General features: G+C 41.8%; 1 protein-coding gene across 4 annotated transcripts in view; it reads right to left on the bottom strand.

Moving 5' to 3' along the window:
- Positions 1-8,100: 8,100 nt before the first annotated feature.
- ST8SIA5 (ST8 alpha-N-acetyl-neuraminide alpha-2,8-sialyltransferase 5) overlaps positions 8,101-21,508 on the bottom strand; it is a 75,302-nt gene continuing 61,894 nt past the window's right edge. For all 4 annotated transcript variants that reach the window (XM_035310684.1, XM_035310687.1, XM_035310685.1 and 1 more), the window contains 4 exons: positions 19,721-19,865; positions 17,326-17,438; positions 13,783-13,875; positions 8,101-12,752 (listed from right to left, as the gene is read on the bottom strand). In XM_035310684.1, coding sequence (XP_035166575.1) covers positions 12,284-12,752; positions 13,783-13,875; positions 17,326-17,438; positions 19,721-19,865 — 820 coding nt within the window. In that variant the 3' untranslated portion in view covers positions 8,101-12,283. The remainder of the gene's footprint in view (positions 12,753-13,782; positions 13,876-17,325; positions 17,439-19,720; positions 19,866-21,508) is intronic.

Genomic DNA, 21,508 nt, shown 5'->3' with positions numbered 1-21,508 from the left:
TGCCACTGGTTGCAACAGTAGCATGGTGTAAATAATACATGGGTATTAGAAAAGCAATTACATCCCAATATCAGAGCCCTTATCAGAGCACATACTGCTCTGCAACACAACTGGCCCTGTCGGGATGAATGCCCGTGCTAAATTACACTGTTGCAGGTCAACCAGGTATTCACTTTGTTTCTGTAGTTATGCATAACAGGGGACTGCTCCAAGGTTAAGGTCAGCCTGATATATGTATGTATGTATACATATTTAATAGGTCTCCTTTAGGACATGAGCTCATCCTCCAGAGAACACAGAACCCAACCTTGGTCTTGACAGGTGCGGGATGATGTCTCCATTTAACTCCCGTCCCTTCTGGGTGATGCACAGGACGGAGAGGGAAGGCACAGGGAGGCTGTCTCAGAAAAATTGCTGTCAGTCTGATGACATTTTAGAGGAACAACACCAATACCCAGACTAAGCCCCTAAAGTGGGGTGTGTTTCTGCAAACAGAGCCCTGGCAAGGAGCTCAGCTGTGTAGTCCTACACTAGAGATACCTAAAATTAGGAGAGGTGAATCGCACACTGAATATTGTTTCATTGTATGCGTGGGAAGCACAGACCCACCTTTTCTCTGTCCCTGTTTTCGCACCTCTAAACTGAGGATACAAATACAAGATCCAGCTGAGTTCATTAATGCTGCTCCGGCCATTGGAGATCTGTGGCCAAAGAGGGAGCCCAAGGTCTCACCGCTCCGTTTGTCGGGGTCTTACCACCTTGGAGCTGCTTCTCATACGCTCAACAAGCAAAATCTTGACCCCAGCTTTGGTCAAAGCCATTTGTTATTAGGCAGAGATCTCATCTGCCACTCAGAAAGGATGAAAGATTTCACTCTGAGAGGAACCACGTTCAGTCTTCTTGTGCAAAGATTATGACTGGGCTTAAAAAGAGGATGTCAAGTCTAATAACCCAGCTGGCCCCATCCTGTTGTACATAATTTATGGATGGATTAGAGGGAGCTTTTAACAAATTTCCGTCTTTTGCAGCAAGCAAAGCCTGTAATGTGCCTGCCCCTTTAAATTGCCATAATAATGGTGAAAAATTACAGAGCAGGAAACAATAAACAATTTACGAAGCCTCTCAGTGATAGTTGTCATAATAATGCTGGTTTAAATAAGGGAGCAGTGCCAAGCTACTTCAATGTTGTCTGAAGCATCCTCTGTAAGATATATATACGTTTACAGATGTTAATATTGATAGAAAATTATTTTAGGTACATATTTCTGCTCAAACAACAACAACAAAAATCACAAACAAACAAACAAAGCCCAGTATGAGCTGAATGAACCAAAAGCAAAAGAGAAAAAAATACTGTTTAAAAAACAATGCTGATTTACTTTCTGGAGGAAAGGAACAGACACCTTAGTTAAAACCTTGCAATGCAGCAGTGTAAAAATATTTAAGCATTATTGCTACTTCTTTATAACAAAAAATTAACAGAATCAAGTAATGGTAATACATTATATTTAAATTATTGTTAATTGGTTATATATTATATGATGCCAGGCAGACAGCCCAGCACCCAACATTCAGGCAGAAGAAAGAAGATGGAAAAAAAAAACATTTCATAGCAAATATAGGAATACTTCAACAAGTTGCACAAAGTCCTCAGTACAGGACAACAAAATCTCCTTTTTCCTCCCAAGTCTCAGTTTCCTACACCCCAGGCAGTGTTGTGCATGCACAGGGGTGATACCAGTATCTGAACTGGTACAGATGGGAGAGATGCAGCCACATTTAGCACAAAGCTCCACTATAGGTAATTTATTGCTATGTTTGCAATTATTTTTTTTCAGCTACTCATGCTTTGTTTAATTTAAAGAAAATAAAAATTAAGTCTGCTGAAAATTAGTAACTCCTAAAGCCACTCAACCAGCTGACACTCGTTTATCTTTCCTCTGGAAGAAGGTGATTTGTGTAGCCACCAGTTTTGACTGCACAGTGAATGCATTTTATTTGCTTTTCCTGTTGGTTTTTAGTATAAAATTAAAAGTCAAAAGGCTAGCAAATGGAAAAGCTGTTAGGGGGTAGGTTAATTAATCCCCAGAAACTGTCTTGCTCATGCAGCTACAAAGTTTGCTAATCATAAAAGTACATTTTTCAAGCTAAAACTTAGCAATGTTTACTTAAAAATTGCAGTAGTGAAGATCAAAATTGCTGAGCGCAGGAGATGGAAACGAGCTGTGCCACAAAGACAGTCTGTGTTGAACACCTCACAGGCACCTTCACCTCTGATGTGCAGGCTGAAAACTCACCCAAAAAACTTAACTTATAAAGATGCAAATGATCGCTACTTTTCCAGCCAAGATCACAAAGCATTGGTCAGTGTTTTGTGGCAATCACAGAGGTGGTCACAAAGCCCCCGAGCTATTTTTGTGGGTGTTTTATCAATCTGCTCTGAGTCTGTGAACTCACTGAGATAAAAAGATGTCAAGACAGCGGGGCACGACCTGGGGATAGAGCACACAAGGGGCAGCTGGAAAATTTATGGATTTTTTTAGGGAAATACAGAGCTCTTGTGGATAGCACACGTATGCTTGTGCCTTCATTATTCCAGAGAACTTGGGAAGGGGAGAAATCCCAAACACAGAGTGGGTTGTCTGGTGTCTAACATGGCAGAAAACCTCATTTATACTCTTCTGCTTACCAAGTATTTGCAACATCTCTTTGCTAGGTCAGTCCTCCAGGGTGTGAGACGAGAACATGGGTGCAGCCCACTGCTGCACCTGTATATAAAAAAAAATAAATTAATTAAAAAACCTGTCCACCACGATCCACAAATCCAGAGGAAGATAATTTTCCTCAGCTCCACTGCTCAGAAAACCATTTTGGATGTGTTGTGGATGTTTTTAGCTTGGCAACATGCACAGCTCTTCCTGCAGCCATGTGTGAACATTTAATTCTGCTAGCAGCCTGAATACAGCGATACCGGCAGGTTTGCTTTATATAATAAGAGGCCTGTGCTGACATAGGCAAGATTTGCTCTCCAATGATTTTTACTAATTATTTCTTATGCAAATGAGTGAGTCAAAACACTGATCAGATAAAATGCTATAAACAAATCCAGATAGTGTGACAGTAACAGGCAATAAATACTGAAAGTCCAAAGGCACCAGTGCAAAGTGCCTGTGATTTAAGAGGAAACAACTCCAGACCTTAAAAAATACAAGCAGTTGTTAGACATGAGATGATTTTTTATATCATTTCTGCTGCCCTCTGTAATCCCTAAGAGTTATAATAACCAAGAAAGACAAATGGCTCTGTGAGAGCTGGGGTTTTGGGGTGAGCTGGTGGGGTGCAGGTGGCTGTGCCCCTGCAGCCTGTGTGTCCCTGCAAGCGTACAACCCTCAGAAGAAAGAGAGATGCATTAGAAAAATGCATCTTTGTTAGAAAATAAGGCAGCTTGAGTGAGAGCAGGAGCCTCCTGGTAAGGTGCAGGGGTGCCGGATGAGAGGGGATTTTCAGCTTTGCCAGCTGCAGGCAGCTTGGCAGAAAGGCAGACCAGGTTTGGTCCGTGCAGCCTCCTCCTGCCTCCCTTCAGAAAGAACCAGGGAGATCTCCCCGGCCATACAGAGCAGCCAAAAGATTGCTGTGGAATGAAGTTTTTCTATTTGTATCAGTTTAGAAAGAAGAAGACTGTTATCAGCTGAGCAGTCACAGAGTTGCAGGGTCTGGTTGCCGGGATAGTGGCAGTCCTGCGTAACTGGTGCTCCACAAGGCTGAAAAACAAATCCCTGACGGTGATCGATTTATTCTCACCATCATTCAAAGGACCGACTCCATCAGTTTTCCAAACAGCGCGATGCTGAAATCCATCACTGCAGCGCAGCCTTTCCAGAACGTTGCCAGGTGAAACAAAGCTTCCAGGAGATTTATTAAGGATGTGATTCAAGAGACACTTCTGAAATATGAAAACATTTGCAGTACAGGCTACTTCGTGAAACACCTATGTGGGAACTCAAGAATATGACCTAATCTTTTCAAATGCAAGGGATGCATATTCCGTATTTATCTTCATGATCTGCTCATCCACGGAAACATCCGAGGAGCACGGCATCAGGGAATCAAGTACTTTGTTTTATCACCTGATTGCTTTTGCAGTGAGCAGCAAAGAAAGCAAATTATTTGCAAAATTATCAGGCTCCCTCAGCGCCTCAGCATTCCTCAAGGGAAATAATGTGCTCAGAAACACGAACGTTCCCAAGATCAACTTCCACTGCCTGAAAGGATTTTGCCTGCCTGACCTGACTGCAGCCCCTGGTTTTATCAAGTGCTGCTGAGCCAGCAGGCAGGGAGATGGAAACGCTGCTGTGAAGTGCTCCTGCCCCACGTGGGGAAAGGGTGGCTTCTTTTCCCAAATACTTACCTGGAGCCTGGGAAGGCGGAAAGGTTGCTAAAACTGGCAGTGTGGCAGTGCTGGCTGGTTTACTTCCCTATCCAGACCACTGTGAGATGACTGAAACCTAGTGTGCTGCCAGCACCTCACCAGCCAGCAATAGATCCTGGTCATCACAGCTGTAGAGCTGGTGGGCAAACCCAATCAACCATCAAAAAAAAAAAAAAAAAAAAAAAAAAGAAAAAGAAAATAAAAGATAAATAAAGATTCATGAAATTATTTTATTCCAAGAGGTGTCTGTGGTGCAAGAAGGGAGGTCAGGATCCGCACTGGCTCCTCCCAGCAGGTCCCACAACCCAAAGGCATCTTGCTGGGCACCCTCGGGAGCGAGGAAACAGCAGCTCCCAAAAGGAAAAGGACTCATTTTTTAAAACAAGCACAGAGCTAAAATCTGACACTTGGTACCACATAGAGCTGCTGAGGCCAAAAATATAAACTGACAATTGCAGTTTGAGGGAATACCCGCAGAAGGGACGTTTATTGCTTTTCCTTTTTTCTTCTGCTCTTTCCTCAAGAATCCACTGCTGGGCACTGTCAGAGACTGGCTGTGGTGAAATATCTCTCTAATTCACCGTGGCCTTTTATTTATCCTCTCTCAGAGGAAAGGCTGCAAACGCCACTGTGGAAAATGACGGATGCTGCGATCTTGAGGAAATGAACCATTCCTTGATTGCTTGCTTAGCTGAGCAATTTGCAATGTGATAGACACCAATTATACCATACAGTGTCAATTTGTCTATTCATTTTTCCCTCTCCACGTTTCCTCTTCTTGATTGAATAATCACTGACAATAATCACAAGCAGCTGTGGGAAGGAAGTGCATCCATCGAGTTTAATGTCAGCAGGAATGAGAACTGATTTCTCCAGTATTCACCACAGCTCTGCATCTTCCAAGGAATTTACATGTTCCTTAGCAGAGTGCTATTATCAAGAGCAGCTTATTTCCATCACCCACTTCTATTTCAGTTTATAACCTGAAACAGTAAAGATCCACAGGAAAATATCCAATTGCAAAAAAAAATATGGTTGTTCAGTCTACTATTCTGTATTCCCACAAACATTTTTACAACTGTGTTTTACTTCTCATGATGCTTAGAGCATTGATGGAAGTAGAAGCTTGTAAGGCTGTGGCTGCATAAGGTCGCTCAGAGCCAAGGGAGATGGGTTTGCTCATCACGTGAAGGTGAGGACCGTACAGGACAGAGCTGTCAGGAAGGTGTTAAGCAGGCAAGCCCAATGGGTTGCAGAGGCTTTTCACAGCTTGTCTGCATACGGATCGCTACTTCTGGTAATAAATCACCTTACTGTGTCCATATATATTGTAGGCTACACTCCAGTATCTAACATCGAATATCAAGTTATCAAAACACCAAATTCTCAATTTATATCATCATATAACCCTGCATGTACTTTCACGTGTCTGTATACATACATGACATTATATCATCATATCTCAGCAGTGTTCTCCAGTTATACAAACCAATTTCTCCCAGCTGAGCTTCCAGCTCTCCCTGTTCAGAGACACAGAAAATATGAGTCTGAAGGCACAAAAAGTGACTCAAAGATTGCGTTTCCCATAAAACTGTTAAAGTGGTTTATTCAATAGAATTAAATCATCTTTCAAACACAGTGACACAGACCAAAAAAAAAGATACCCTGATTACTGCTTTAGTTATGGCTTACATCAATTGATAGGCTTTCTATTACAACCATAATACAGCTACAGAAACAGTAAGCAAGAATTACAGGGTGGAGGATGGAAAAAAGAAAGGTGACTCAATGGACACGATGGCATTAACATCAGCATGAAATTACCATGACTCCTCTTGGATTTGTCCACCCCCGCCGTCAGTGCCTTACCAAAATAACAATCATGGAACAAGCTTTATTTTTGTACTAGCCCAAGTTCTCTTTGCACAAAGACAGAGTTTTGCTCCAGCATTTCCAAAGTATTTGTTTTCCACCAGGTAAAAATAGGAAGCATATAGCACAAGCTGTAGGGAGCAACGGAGACATTTCAGCGTCTTGGCCCATCTCACTGCAGACAGCTCCAGGTAAAACAGACACTTCAAGAGCTAGCCAGCACAGTTTCTGATTTTGCTGACTTAATTTGTCACCATTTTACATGCTAACACATTTTACAGTGATTAGTACAGTTAAAAACATACATCAACTTACCCAAAGATCAAACACCAAGAACATTTATGGCTTCTAAAGAGAAAGTCAGACATGTCAGTAACGTATTTACAACTTTCAGTCCTTGAAGCGGTGAGGCAGCCCAGTCTTTCTTGAAGTTTCCCACCGTGGCCCAGTCCCACATTTCTGATGTTTCTCATGCTGAGGGCTTTGGGGAGTGCTGCAGGTGCTCAGGCCTGGGACTCGGGCTCCCCCACTTAGTGTACATTTGGGTTTCCCTTAAGGTTTGTTGAAAAAGCACTTACGTACAATTGCTTGTTGGTTTGGGATCCCATGCAGACAACACAGCGATGTCCAGAAGCCTCACCCACACTAGACGGGATGACATTAAGACATAAAATGATTATAGTCTGGGAGGGTGGGTGTTTCGGAGATGCAGGTCATTGGCTTGCCTTACAAGCTTTGGACCAGAAGCTTTCCTAGTGAAGCCAAATTCAAACCGTGCTGGCCTCAGAGGGAACGGGCTGAATCCTGCCTTCACGGTGTTCACATCACTGATGAATTCCATGCTGGTATTTCCAAGCAAGCAGAAAAAAAAAAAAAAAAACTCTTTTCTTGAGGCATGTGATTCACACCCATACAGCTGGGGACGGGGGGTTCGCTGTGGCCTCACGCAGTGACTTACACTACCAAGATGAAATGCTTTGCATAGATGAGTTTGAAAAGATGGAAAGTGCAGAAATCTGGAAGGGGGAGTGAGAGTCACAACATTTCTGCTTCCAGATAAGTTTGTTCTTTACACACACCATTAAAAACATAGTATTGCTACTGCACCGTATCTACAATATATTAAAAAATGTATTCTTAAACAAGTAAGAAACAAGACGCTGCTCTTCCTGCCCATGACCAGGGTCCATTCTGGAGGCTTGCTCCGAAGTATGCTGAACTAGATTTCCATAGATTTCACTGGATTTTGGGAAAAACCCTAAGAATAAATACTGCCTCCTTTATTCCTGAAACTTCATCTCATTCCAGAATTTCCCAGGGAATTTGGCCCCTAGGGATTGCTGAATATTGACAGTATTTCCTTCTCAATGTATGTGTAAAAGCTCCAAAGTTCTCTGCACACTCAGATACAAACTACACAGGGGAAAGGATCGTTTCCAAGCTCTCCATTTTCACTACACTCAAGCCTGTAAAACTACAGCCTTGCTGACAAGCCACTAGGCCTCAATCTAAAAGGACAGATTCCCTCTCATTTCACATCTCGGTGTTTTATCCACCCTGGCTTCCCTCACACGCCAACCAGAGCTTGCCCCCTCCTGCCACGTCAAGCCGAGCAGGGGCAGCCTGCCCACGACGCTGTGTCACTATGGGTGCCTCAGGCCTTCCACTGATTCACCAAACCCCATGGATCGAACTGCTCCTAGAGCTGCTCCCCTCCATCCACCACATCCAGCCATCTGGAGTGAACACCACCTTTAACTTCTCCCCAGTCATGCCCGCACAGGGATAGCTTTTGCTGGGGACTGGGGTTGCTGCTCCTCGCCATCGCGAGCTGTGAAGCTCCGTGTGTCACCTCTGTGGTGTTACTCCACAGCACTAAAGGCTCGGACCAGAGCTGTGCTTGCCATCTCCCTGATTCCCTTTATGTGGCTTTTCCAGGTGATCACAGACCTACTCGCCGTGGAGGCCCTCTTCCCAGAAGTCCCAGCAGAAGAAGCCACCATGGCATTGCTCCCCCTTTGCAATTCCTGAACTAGCTTTGAGGACTCCATTGCAATCACAGGAAATACGCTAAAATATTATAATGGACCTCTGACTATTTAATCTGTTCTGTCCAACAGCAAAGCTGGAGTCCATAAATCAAAAGCAAGCAGCTGAACTACTTTGACTAAATACTTCCTTCCCTCTGATGAAAGCACTGGCGGGTTCATAAGCCTCCTCTGCCGACCTGACAGTCAAGGAGAAGCGGGCCTAGCTATGTTTTCCTGACTGAATTTGCATTGCCAGTGTATGAAGATCTCAGGAGCTTCTTAAGAGATTCTCATAAATACTACCCGGAGTCGTTGATTAAACCATAATCTTGTAATTTTCTCTCTCCCTGACTCAGATCTCATATTCTCACCAGAGCCAGGATTACAGCCTGAGCTCAGGATGAGATACTAGAGAGCTGACAGCGTTTCTTCTTGGACAGATCAGATTTTTGCACTGGGGGATTGATTCCCTTAAGGATCGTCAAGTCCAGCTCCTGTCTCCACACAGATCTACCCAAAAACTCAGACCATATGACTAAGAGCACAGGCTTTTGAACAGGATCTTTGGAAAAAAAGGGTTGAGATTGAACATTTGGAGCTTTGACCATATGGGAGGAAGGAAACAAAATAGCCTCAAACTCAGATAAATTACTGACATCAAAAACAAACAAACAAACAAACAAAAAACTACTAATGGCAGAAAATAAGGACGGTCCTTCTTTCTGCAACAGCCCTTCTCGTCGTCCGTTTCAGCAGGACGGGCAGAAGCTCAGGCTGTTCAATGCTGGCTCAGCAACCCCATGGTGACGTTGCACAGGGAGCGACCTCTGCACAGCTGAAACCTCCCGGGCACTACTTCCATCCTCAGCCCCCGCTCCTGCACACAGGACAGCTGAGATCTGAGCTTGCAGTGCCCACTGCGAGGCAAGGAGGCCAAGAAAAACCTGAAAGCTTCCGCATACAGCATTTCTGACAAAAATGCCGTCGTTTTTCAACCAGTTTTTGAGCAACACCTGAAAAGCGAATCAGAAAGTAAACACGCCACAACATGCACTTCATATTTTATATGTATTTCTTTAAGTATCTTTCTGGCTTGCTAATCGCTCCCTACATCTAACTATACACCTATGTACACCATCACAGGCATGTCTGGGCCTGTTTCTGCAGTCCCTACACAAATAAAATACCCATCCACTTGAACGGGAGCTCTTTTCAGATAAATGTTGCACGATTGGGCCTTTGGTGCACATGTGCAAGTATCTTGCACAGACATTTTTAACGTCATTAAAAAAATATAGTACTTATAGACTTGTAACCCATCAAAATCTAAACAGAGTAAAACTGCACTTTTTACAGTATCGCCTAGGTGAATTTACATTGCTCATGTATATGAAGCAAACAAAGAAAGGAATTGTCTGTGTCCCTGTAATTACAGGATAGCCATAATTACAGTTTTGCTTATCCTTTTCCCTATCCAAAAAGTCCAAAAGGATTTTTGCAACTAATCAGGGATTTGCACTGCTATTTTCCAACATACCAATGCCTCAAGTGTCTTCCCTTCTTTTTGAACTATCTCTTTCAACAGATCAGACTCCTTCCAGTTGCTTTTGTTCGCTTCAATCAACATAGTGACGAAAAACCCTTACCAAAGAACTTATCCTTAGCAAAGCAGCAGCAGCAAAGCAATACTGAAGACACTACCAGACCCTTACCCAGGAAGAGTAAGAAGTAAGGGATCTACGTACCAGCTTCAGCATCTTTCCTGTTATCATAAAGCTTAATAAACAGCAAAATGGCCAACCTACAGGTCACATTGCTCTCTACATAGCACTTCTGTTACAGCACTTCATTATCAAAGCCCTTTTCACATTAATTTACAAAACACACCAAAGACAAAGATCTCTTTTGCATATTAAATCAAGGAAACCATTTCATCTACAAGTGCATCCTCAGTGTACTGCACACCTCACAGCTAGCTGATACGAGGTGGTGCTCACCAACACGCGACACAAGACCAAAAGCACAACACAAATACATAAAGCTTAAGCACAGGCCCTTCACCTTCTCCTGGCTGGTATTTCCCAAGTGAGCCCTGACTCTTTTACAAAAACATGGCTTGCTTTTAAAGTAATCAGACCTCTGGAGTCTAGTGTAAAAGAAATACAGACTCTTGCATACCATCCCAGCCACTGCTGGTCAGCAGGGACTTTTGAAACAGTGACCATTGTGCTTCACTTCCTTTTAGATCACTTTATCTATAGTGTGAGCAACTTTCACAGCTCTCAGCATAGCACAGAGGCTTTTAAAAGAAGCTTTGTGCATTCATGCATTACAAAATCAAAATCCAAGTCCTATTTGGACTCAAACACCCTCCCAAAACAGCAAAGTATCCCTCACAGAGGATGAGCACTTTAAACCCCAAATCCTTGTAACCTAAATATGACATGACAAGGCACTGGACAACAGCCCAAGTGCTTCAGAAGAACAACTTACACGAGGAAACTCTGCTCATTTTAACTATGCCAGCTCAGCTGATACAGCAAACCTCACAATCCTGTGTACGTAGTTATTCCGGTATCAAAGGGCATATGCCAGCAGCCTACTACACCATGCTTCAGCAGCCAAAATAAACTCTGGCAGCATGTGGCATCTCTTCTGAGTCAGGATTTTGTCTGTTTAACTGTATCAGGTGGAAAATCAAGCTTGACATAACTGAGTTACGTTGGTAACCTTTTAAAGAATACACCAGCCCTTTAATCATCCTAGTAACATTCTCAACACAAATAAATGCCATATTTATTTGGCATAGGTCTATGCCAAAGATCTAAGGTCTTGAAATGCATAATTTTAAAATAAGCATCATACTCCAAGCCACGAAGTATCTTCTCTGCCTTTTAACTTCATTTCCTGCAAGTACTTATCACAGATACCTGAAAATATTTAACTCAACCTGCACAACAGCAGATCAACATCAGATACTCTCACCAAGTCTTTAACAAATTTGAAGAGGAAATGCTTTTTCTATCCAATGCTGTGATATTTCAACCAAAAATCAACCCAGAACATCTAACCAGCATAATCTCCTTGTTATTTAGCCCAAGAAAAGGTTGCAGAAGTGTGAAGAATCATATTTCTTCAGTAAAGACTTCAAATTGAAGCTGAGATGGCCACTGTAGGAGGAAGTGCACACATACGTTAGCAAGAAGGAAAGCATTAGGAACCATGAGAAAGAAAACGTTATCAGCAGAGAAGACCAGAAATGTAAGACACAGGAAAGAAGAAGAAAGAAGCTCTAAAACAATTAGACATCATGATCAACATGGTTACCTGTTGCAGAGAATGGGAGCTTAACATTCTCTTCTATCCCAGCTGAATAATTTCATAAAGTGACCTTGTTTGTTCCTATCAAATCTATCTGCTATTTTTCACCAATATTTTGTGACATTACAGAACAAAGACCTCAAGTTATACAATTGCCCTTAAAACTATAATGCTAAAGAATATTTTCAAAAACCCAAATGCCAGAGAACAGTGCTTTCAATAAAATCTGGCAATGCCCCACGGTACTTGACTCAGAAACCTATGTAAAGTCATACAGTATGCTAAAATTCTCCACCACCAATTCTCCTTAAAAGTTTGGTGCTTTTTTTCATAGTGAAATGGTAACTACATTTATGTGCTCTGTTATATCTCTAAACCTATTGGAAATGTGCTTCTTATCCAACTTGCTTTCCAGGGTAGCGCATACCCTGGGGCAGAGGAGTTCTGCTTCACCCACACTGTTACGGACCCAACTCTGCTAGCAGGAAGGATGCTGGTATCCTAGATCCTATGGGATGCAATGCCTTGAGGAAATTTATATCAAACAATTATTGCATAATCTCAGGGTGCAATAAAACCTCCTACACCGTACACAGGTTGCACTGTTGCATCAGACGAAGCAGCGTCTTTGTCAACAGCAGCTACAGGTCCCTGTATGAACCCGCAGGATCCCCTTGCTATGCATGTGAAGGAAGTTGAAGATTTCTGAAGGCATAGCATGAAAACCAGGGCGAGGTTTCACATTGTCATAGTAGTGGTGAGTTATAAAAATCCCTGAGGGGTTCATGGGGAAGGCCCAAAAGCCAAAGAGGTGGACCTCTTCACAGAGCTCCAGGGCAGCAGTCACCAGGATCAGTCCCGTGCTAATTCGCTTGGCCCGCACCCCTTGGCCAAGCCAGTAGCGTGAGACATTGATGAGATACTGGGGATGAAAATAGTAAACAGCTTGCTGAGATTCAAAATCATCTAGGACGTATTTGACCCGGATTGAGACATCCGTGTTGCGGGTGTTGTAGAAAGCCGGCAGCAGCACAGAGGCGTTTTCGTAGACCTGAAGCACATCATAGAAAGGTTTCCTCCATTTCTCCAGTTTATGAAATCTACAAGGAAAAGGACGCAAGCAACAGTCAAACCAGTACAGTCTCAGTTTGGACCAGCAGATAAGAAACCCACAGTGGGCTTTTACTGAAAAATTTCTGAGACAGATAATTGAAATAATGTTTCAATTAACAAGGGGAATATATTTGGATCTGTAGCTAAAACATCAGTATGAAATGTAAGGCAAAATTGCAGGGGATAAAAAAAAAAAAAAGCACAAAACAATAACAACAACAACAAAAAACATTCTCCCTCTTTTTGACCTTACGCTTATTACAGTGGATGAAGTTTGTAGACATTTCTGATTATGTCTCATTTCTGCTCTTATTATGAGAAGTATGTAATGTTTCCAAGGCTTGATCAACTGTATAATGCAGGACAGTACAAAAAACTGGCAAATACCAAAGCAGTGGAAAAACATTTCTAAATTAGAATTTCTCTTAAATGTATCATTTAAAAGAAAACTGCAGTGCAAGCAAATGATGAAAAGATGAAACACATTCCCCCACCAAGAAAGGTCAACAGGAATTAGCCCCATAGTCCCAAACCTGTCAGCAAGGTGGTGTGAAGGTATTAACAGATTTAAAATTGAAATCACCTGGTCAATTCTGGCTCCAAAGTTTAACTGGCATTTTTGTAAAAACATATGATGACCTATGTTTATTTAAGCATTTAGGGTGGGATCAAGTCAATTCCAACCTGATGAGTCTGAGACATTTTCCTGGGGCTTACCAGCACCACACAGGAATTCTAGGGGAAGGACGGCTCTGCTATTATGGGTTTAGTTCATTGGCTTCCCACTTTCTTTTATCAATGTGAAGGTTTAAATGTTTAACACATTGGTTTAAATGTTTAACACATTTCTTTAAGTTGTTACTGATTCCAAATAATTTCACTTCACTATGGAATGTATGATTCCTAGTGTCAGTTCTAAGTAATATTGGGATAAAAATTCTCTTTAACGGTTAGAATTTAATGAAAGGTAGATTTGGAAAAGCAATATGAGACGAAAACACAAAGACGCAAAATGACCTCTCTGTAATTATACTGGGATTGACCGTCACGACGTCCGTCTTTACCCCAACGTCTGTGTAGTATTTCTCAGATATAGGAGGCAAATTGCATCTATAAAGGAAAAAAAAAATAGTAAGAAGGTTAAACAATTCCTTACACCTTTTCAGCACTAGAAAGTAGAATTGATTTAAGCGTTTCTTCCAGTCAACAAATCTAGAAACACTTTGATAACTTAAAATTGTATCAAAACACACTGATGCCCAGACTGTGCATTAAAGTAACAAGTTCTTAGGGGCTGCATAAAGACCTCTGTTCTCCCCAAAGTCTGTGAGAGCTGTCCTCTTTTGGCAGATGTAGCCAATGTTCACTCAGTTTTGCTCCCTTAGTAGCAATTCAGCTATTTACTTTAGTATTTTAGAGCCAGAATTGGGATGAAGCTCCAAGGACAATCACCCTCTAAAATCAAGAACTTCCTCAGCAACAGCTCAATTGTATTCCGGAATTAATACACAAGCTATACTTCTAACATCATTTAACATGTTTTGTTTTATACCCAAGGGAATTTAGGGGATATGCTCCGCAAGAGAGAAATCAGTCCAGTCTGTAGTTAATCCATAACAACCTGCTTCCCCTCCTCTTCCCTTTGTAAGTATCTCCCAGAGCAGTGTAAGAGCAGCAGCTCTGACTGTACAGACTTGACAGTGGATGTCAAAGCTATTAGGAGCAAACATTTGCAAAACTTGACCTCACCCTGGCCTTGACCTAAATTCGCCACCTTACAAAATTTAGGGCATACCTCAAGAGATGCTGAAATTACTGAAAAACACACTTGCACACGAGCTTCACTTCCATAGGAAACTCAAAAAAAAAAAAAAAAAAAACACGCAGCATGTGTTGTCAGAGGCAACATAAGTGTTCTTAAAGCTGGTCTTACACTCAGTTCAAGCTAATGTTAGCTATCTGCTATTTTCAAATTTTTTTAAGTGATCTATGATCCACAATAAAAGTCATCATTGTTTAGATCCTCACATCTCAAAACTACTGCTGTGCCTAATTCCCAAACACCTCCATACTACTTTTGAAGGTCAGGGCTGAGTAGTAGAAAACCAAGAAGGCATCTAGGGTAAGCATTTCTCAGTGTTCTCACAGTGCTACAGAGCAGTTATAAGCTCTCAATATATAATTTCTCTGTCACAGGCAGAGAGCAAGGATAGTAGAGCAGAGGAATGCACAAAAATCCTTCAAAGTCCTTCTCAGACTCAGGAGGTTCACATCTACCTCCCAGAGAGTCCTCCTTTATCAGGTCAGACATTTTTTTTTAAACCACCTTGTCCTCCTCATGGGCATTGTTATCTCCAGCACTTTTCTCTGTTAGGTCATGCAACATCCTTCTGAAGTCCTCTAGCATTCTCAGTTCTACCTAGCACTGGGCACCGTTTCATTAAGATTACATTTGAGTAAGCTTTTCAAATATTTTGCTTTAATACTTTTCAACAGACAGCTCACATCAGGATTAAGAAAGGCTAAATTTGTTGAAGGTGGTAACTCCTTATAAAAACTATATAATCTGCATAAACTGTACTCTATAACTCCAAAAATCCTTCTCTGCAAAGAAAATAGTCACATTCCAGCATGCATCCAACATTTCATCACAGATCTCCACTCTGGCCAGTAGATGGAGATAGACAATAACAACTAGTAAATGCAATTGGTGTCCGTGTATTTTATACGTTCTAATGTAGTATAATTAATTGCTATCTGAATTAATTTCATTTAAAAAAAAAAATTAATTGCATGCTGATGACCACAAGCTTCCTGACAATACAAAGGTGTCCTGAAGGTATTGTTGAATGTTAGCAGTGCTCCATAGGCAGTATTTGCTATTTTAAATCATTTTGTTGCTGACCAAGACGGCGATTCCCAACAGTTTGGTGAACTGGTGTCACACTGGAAAGTGGATCTGTTAAGTGGATTAAGGACACCTGTCTTTAAACACAAGCTCTACTTTAAAATTGATGACAGTAGACTTTAAGCTCATGAACACTAACACAGCTTTGAGCATAACGCTGGTCCCATATGTTTTGGAAATGGTGAAGCAGTCTCTTTGTTGCACGAGTACTGATGTACTCATTTGTATTTCAGTTCTACTTAAGTCTCTAACAAATTCCTGATACCAAAAAATCCGATTTCTATGTCCTGTATTGATATGATGTTTTTTTTTTAGCAGGTGTGGTACTGTCCAAGAGTACCAGTGGTAAGAAGGAACCTCCACTGAAAGTCCTTTAAACATAAACGATGACATTTGCTGCCCAGATTTCCACTTCCACTCAATAGTTTGTGTCATCTCCAAGTGTAACATGTGTCTTTCATTTCAATCATACTAATAGCAGTGATCAAACACAGTAAAAAGGAATCTACCGCACTTATTTAAGGTATACAATGGAAAGCAGGCTTTTAAACTGAGGCAGATTATGCGAAGCCTAGACTGTTTCATGGAATAGAATTAGGACAATAGTTTAATATAAAGGAGGAACAGAAGGCAGAGAAAAAGGGTATGAAATGAATACTGAAGGAAGGACCTGTAAAAAATTATTTTTCATTTGATGCCAAATTAAGGATACAACGAGGCAAAATTTTGACTAATTTTTATGGTATGAAATCAGAGAAGTTGATTTATGAGCAGTTATTTTAAGCTCACAAAAATATACCTAAGGTCAGAAAATAGGCCAAGAGAAATAAAAAGATTTTCTTTCCTACAAAACAGGTCATGAATCTGTGAGCTAGCTGTCATATGCCATGACCCAAGCAAAGAACTTAATAGGATTCAGAGAGGGATTAGACATGCACATGAAAAATAAAAAAATCTTTCCGTCATATTAAGGACAATGAAAATACTGCTAAATTCCGTTATCCAGGGATGCAAGTAACGAGACAACCCTGACCATACAACACCAGGGTAACTCCAGATATGGTGGGGAGTGAGGTGTAGAGACCGAAGCTTCAAAGTCACTCGGGTGTCTCTGCGCAATCTGGAATCTGCACTACTGATCAGCAAAACTCGCATTATGCAGCACTTGAGTTCTGCATCCAAAGAGACTGCACCACTTCACAAACACACCTCTGAGGCATGTGAGCTGTGCAACGTGGAGCTGTTAAGGTCTTGCCAAGCCATTTCTTATGCAGAAGATGTCCAGAACTGTTGCAGAAAACTGTGGCTACATTCACAGGACACTATGCCAGGGCTAATGTCCACAGAAGGATAAATCCACAACTTGAGTAACAGGACAGGCTGAATGAGGACATTAAGCTTTGTCAATAAATCAATGATTAACTACATGAGCTGAGGGAGAAATAATCCCCCAAAGCCTAAGTTTTCAATAAATATTATATAGTGAAGTGTTTTATTTGAAATATCACCACTTTGTTCAAGAAGCAGACTTGACCAGTTTGTAAATCCCAGGTTTGTATGTGGGAGAGAATATCTTAGCAATGTTTTATTTGTTATTAAAATAGAAAACAGGCAAAACAAACGAAAAAAAAAAATGGTGCTGTGGTGCTTACCGAAACACGAAGTCTGCACTGTCAATCTCTCGGCCACATCTGCTGTTCTTCAGAATTCCTCCATTCCCAACCACTGCACATTTCTTAAACTGGGAGCGGTGGTATGGCATATCCTGCAAAATCATGCAAGGAAAGTTATTCTCTCGAACCATGGAGGGAAGAAGTCTTTTATTTTTTATATTTTTGGGGCGTAGCTGCATCTTGCTGCAGATGCACTAATTGTAGGAAGTTGACACTGTTTCTGGCCCATGGTATTCCCATGGTGTACATAAGCAGACAGGATTGTTTTCTGTGCAATTAGAGATGTTGTAAACAGCTAACTCAAAAAGAAAAACGTAATAACCTCTTTTTTGGTCCAGACTTAATAATGGAAGAAGTCATCTAGAAACCTGCTTTCCCTTCTTACTTCCACACGGGGGCACGAGTATAAAATCAGCGCACCCAAGGCATCGCCTTCCTAGCTGCCTGCATACTGCTGGCTGCCCAGGCGCTGATGTCCTGCTTTGGAGAAGTCTGAACGTAGTCCCAGAGCAGCCAGTAAAGCCCAGGAGGTCCCTCTAAATCAGATGGCACATTAGAGCTATTTATCAGAACCTAGGCCAAATTTTAGTGCTTGCCACTACTGCCTGTACTGATAGCATTAATGATTATTATAAACAGCACTCGTACCACCAGCAGTGCCTAGAGCCTTTGGTGAGGCATCTTTAAGGACTTGGATGTGACTCATCTTTCTGTAATCTTTAGGCAAAATTGTGTCATTTTATGCACATACGCAGCTGCTGCAGAAGCCAGAAAGAGTGAAAATCACATCTCGGAGAGCAGAACTGGGCCGTTGGGGTGAGAGGGCCATGATGCTGCACTGAGCTGCACTACACCTTATGAATATGTAGAGATGTGCTTATGTAAGCCTGAGAGCGCTCTTTTTTGTACATATATATTTTATCAATAACTTCATACCGCAAACTACAGAGAGACGCGGTAACGGCGTGACATTTCTAGGTGATTATTTCCCGGATCTTCCCATAGCATTCATAAATCATGAGGCAAAGGGCACGCATGCAATTCTGCCTGTTTGACAAAAGCAGCACCTGTCTAACAGAGAAGCATAACAGAATTGTCTGTGCTTTATCCAGTGATTTCTTAACATGAAATGCCTCGGAAGTTCTGAAAGGGGATCAGAAGACAGGTCCTCATTCTCAGCACAAGACTTTGGTCCTTATGTTCTTGCTCCCTTGCTTTCAGCCTTGCATCTCCTACACTTGCCATGCAGCAGCCCTGCTCCTAGGCAGAGTATGTCTTTGGCTCCATAGCTGCTGCCCAGTGAACCCCAAAGGCACTTTGGCACGTGATAGACCCGGCAGAGCATCCTCCAGGCAGTCTTGGATAGATAAAATAGCAGCTACAGGACACTCCCAGCCAAAGAAATCAGGAATCTTTAGTCTTTCATGCATCCATCTGCGTAATTAGGCAGGGATTTGAGTACTGTACTCCTGGATGTAGATGTACCCATTCTTGACATCTCCAGATGCCAAAGCACTTTGCTGGATCTGAGTCCTTCCCCTGCTCTGCCCTAGTTTCCCATGTGCACATTTAGACAACAGCACTACCCTACCTTTTAGTCGTGATTAGAGAGCAAATGGATTAATAGTTGTTAGACCCTCCAGGTCAACATTAATGGCAGAATCCCATGTACTCAAACTGAGTATTTTCCCCCCTTACTGAAAGGGACAAATTGCAGTTATCCCCTCCAAATACAGCATTTTAAATTCACGACATGTGCCTCATGATAAGTCAGTAGTCACATAAGACCATTTCTGCACATCAGTCACAAAGTGCAGTGGGATTTACCCACCAGTTACAACATTTGCACTTTGGCCCTCAGGTCAAGGATTATCTGCTGAAAAGGTTTTGAATAATCTTTATGATGGATATATTTGAGAATTCTGCAGCCTGTTCACAGATAAGCTGCAAGTAGGAATAAGGATAAAAACAGTCAGTCACTGTGAATATGAATTATAAAATAATCATGCCCTGAAAAAGCAGATCTACCCCAAATGTTGGATTTATTTTATGTGAATATTGTACTTTTAAAAGTTCTGTTCACTAACTGCCTTTTTTATTCAGCTTTAATAAGTAACTTCATTAGCCACTTTGCAGATAGGTCGCCAACATTCTGCAGAAAAATGTATGTATAGTGCATACTAGACTAGATGACCATTAGAAAATAGGATAACCAGTTGAAATATTGTATCAAAACTAAACATATTAAATGCAAAAGCAATGATGTCTGCAGAAATGTCAAACTGCTAATTGCTAAATGCTTGGCTATAAGATACAATCTAATGCTGTAAGTAAAGTGAAGTTAAATCTGCCAACGGATAGAGGCATGAGGCACCTTTGGAAACATTTTGAAGATTTCTTGGTTGATATGGAAGATTCCACTAGTATCCACTTCGTATTTCAGTTTAGTTCCCAAGGGAGTATTCTTCTGGGTGGTGAACAGAAAGGCAGGGGCATTGCAACACCTCGACAAAGTAGACCTGCAAATGAAAAAGAGATCAAAAAATCTATGAGCTGACAGCATGCTTTAGGATTTGCAATTACTATTACTCCTAAAATGGCATTTTTCAGAAAAAAAAGAAAAAAAAAAACAACTTTATTTTAGCAATAGGTGGGGCAAAGTGGTGGTTTGCTGGGTTTTCCTTTACAAAGTGTCAGCTTCAGTGAAATTTTCTTTGACTGACAAATTTATGGTAAAAAGGTAAATAAATAAACAGAAGAAATTAGATCCCTGTACCTGTCCCTCTTCTAGGCTGCAGGAAAACCATGTGAAAACTATGCTCTGCTCTATAGCCCAAATCTGAGCTTCCTTCCACATCCTGTGGAAACCATCCTCATGAATTAGTCCCTCTCCGCTTTAGAGGTCTTCCATTTTTTGTAAATTATTCACTCATCACTGAGCAGAGAACACTGGGGTTGAAGACTTCATCTGGGGATGTGGAAGCTTGGTGGGGAAGGGACACTGCAATACCTAACTAAAGTCACTACCACACTTACAAGACTACTGTGGAGCATGGCACATTTCGATTACATGAAAACTTTAAAAAGTCTTAGTTTTGCTTTAGACCTCACATATGCACATCAGGGAGATGGTACAGCCCTGACAAATGGGTGCTGGGCAGTCTGGCCATGGCTACAACTCCAGAATCTCAGACAAATGGCCAAATGGGACAAATTTCTTTGTCCCTGGGGTAAAAGTGTGGGAGACAGAGGGATTTGGCCAACCTCTTTTCAGTGGTTCGTGGGGACAGGACATGGGGCAATGGCCATAAAATGGAGCACAGGAAGTTCCGCACCGACACGTGAAAGAACTTCTTCATGGTGAGGGTGACGGAGCACTGGGACAGGCTGCCCAGGGAGGCTGTGGAGTCTCCTTCTCTGGAGATATTCAAGGCCTACCTGGGCAGCCTGCTCTGAGGAACCTGCTTTGGCAGGGGGGTTGGACCCGATGATCTTTCGAGGTCCCTTCCAACCCCTACAGTTCTGTGACTCTGTGATCTCTTGAGGTCCCTTCCAACCCCTACGACTCTGTGATTCTGTGAAAGCCAAATTGCTAGATTAAGTACCTCATATCTGGGGTATGTGGCCTCACTAGGAGTTGGAAAAATAAGCCACTCTTCTGTAGGGGTTTTATTACAAGAATCAGAAAGCAAATACAGAACTCTGCAAGCATTTCAGTGATGCCCAGTTACTATTACATACCTGACTGAAACAGAATGACATAGTATGATGATCAAGGCAGCAACTGAGACTGAGTGAGCCAGTGTGTAATTTCAAGTATCTAAATCATTAAATAATGAAAAGCAGTGGGACTGAATTGTGGTATTTGAGATAAGAATACCTTCTTCATTAGTTCCAATGAATTGGAAGAGCTGTTCTTTAATCTATTGTCCAAATAGTTTTCCTGACTCATATTCCTTAACGTAGATGTCTGACATCTGATGGAGGACAACCATCCAGGAAATTGTTTTCCTTACTCTACAGATACAAAAATAAGTGTGATCTTTGCTTACAGTGCAGGTGTTGCTGGCCTGAGAGTGACGTTCCTCCAAATGGTCTCTAGATGGTCATTTCTCATCACTCCCAACTCTCAGCTGGCCTGTGTACTTCTGTATGCTCCTTG

Source organism: Oxyura jamaicensis, chromosome Z, assembly GCF_011077185.1.
Source record: "Oxyura jamaicensis isolate SHBP4307 breed ruddy duck chromosome Z, BPBGC_Ojam_1.0, whole genome shotgun sequence".
Lineage (NCBI taxonomy): Eukaryota > Metazoa > Chordata > Aves > Anseriformes > Anatidae > Oxyura > Oxyura jamaicensis.
Note: the sequence above shows the minus strand (reverse complement) of the source record. Positions and strands in the feature narration are given on the sequence as shown.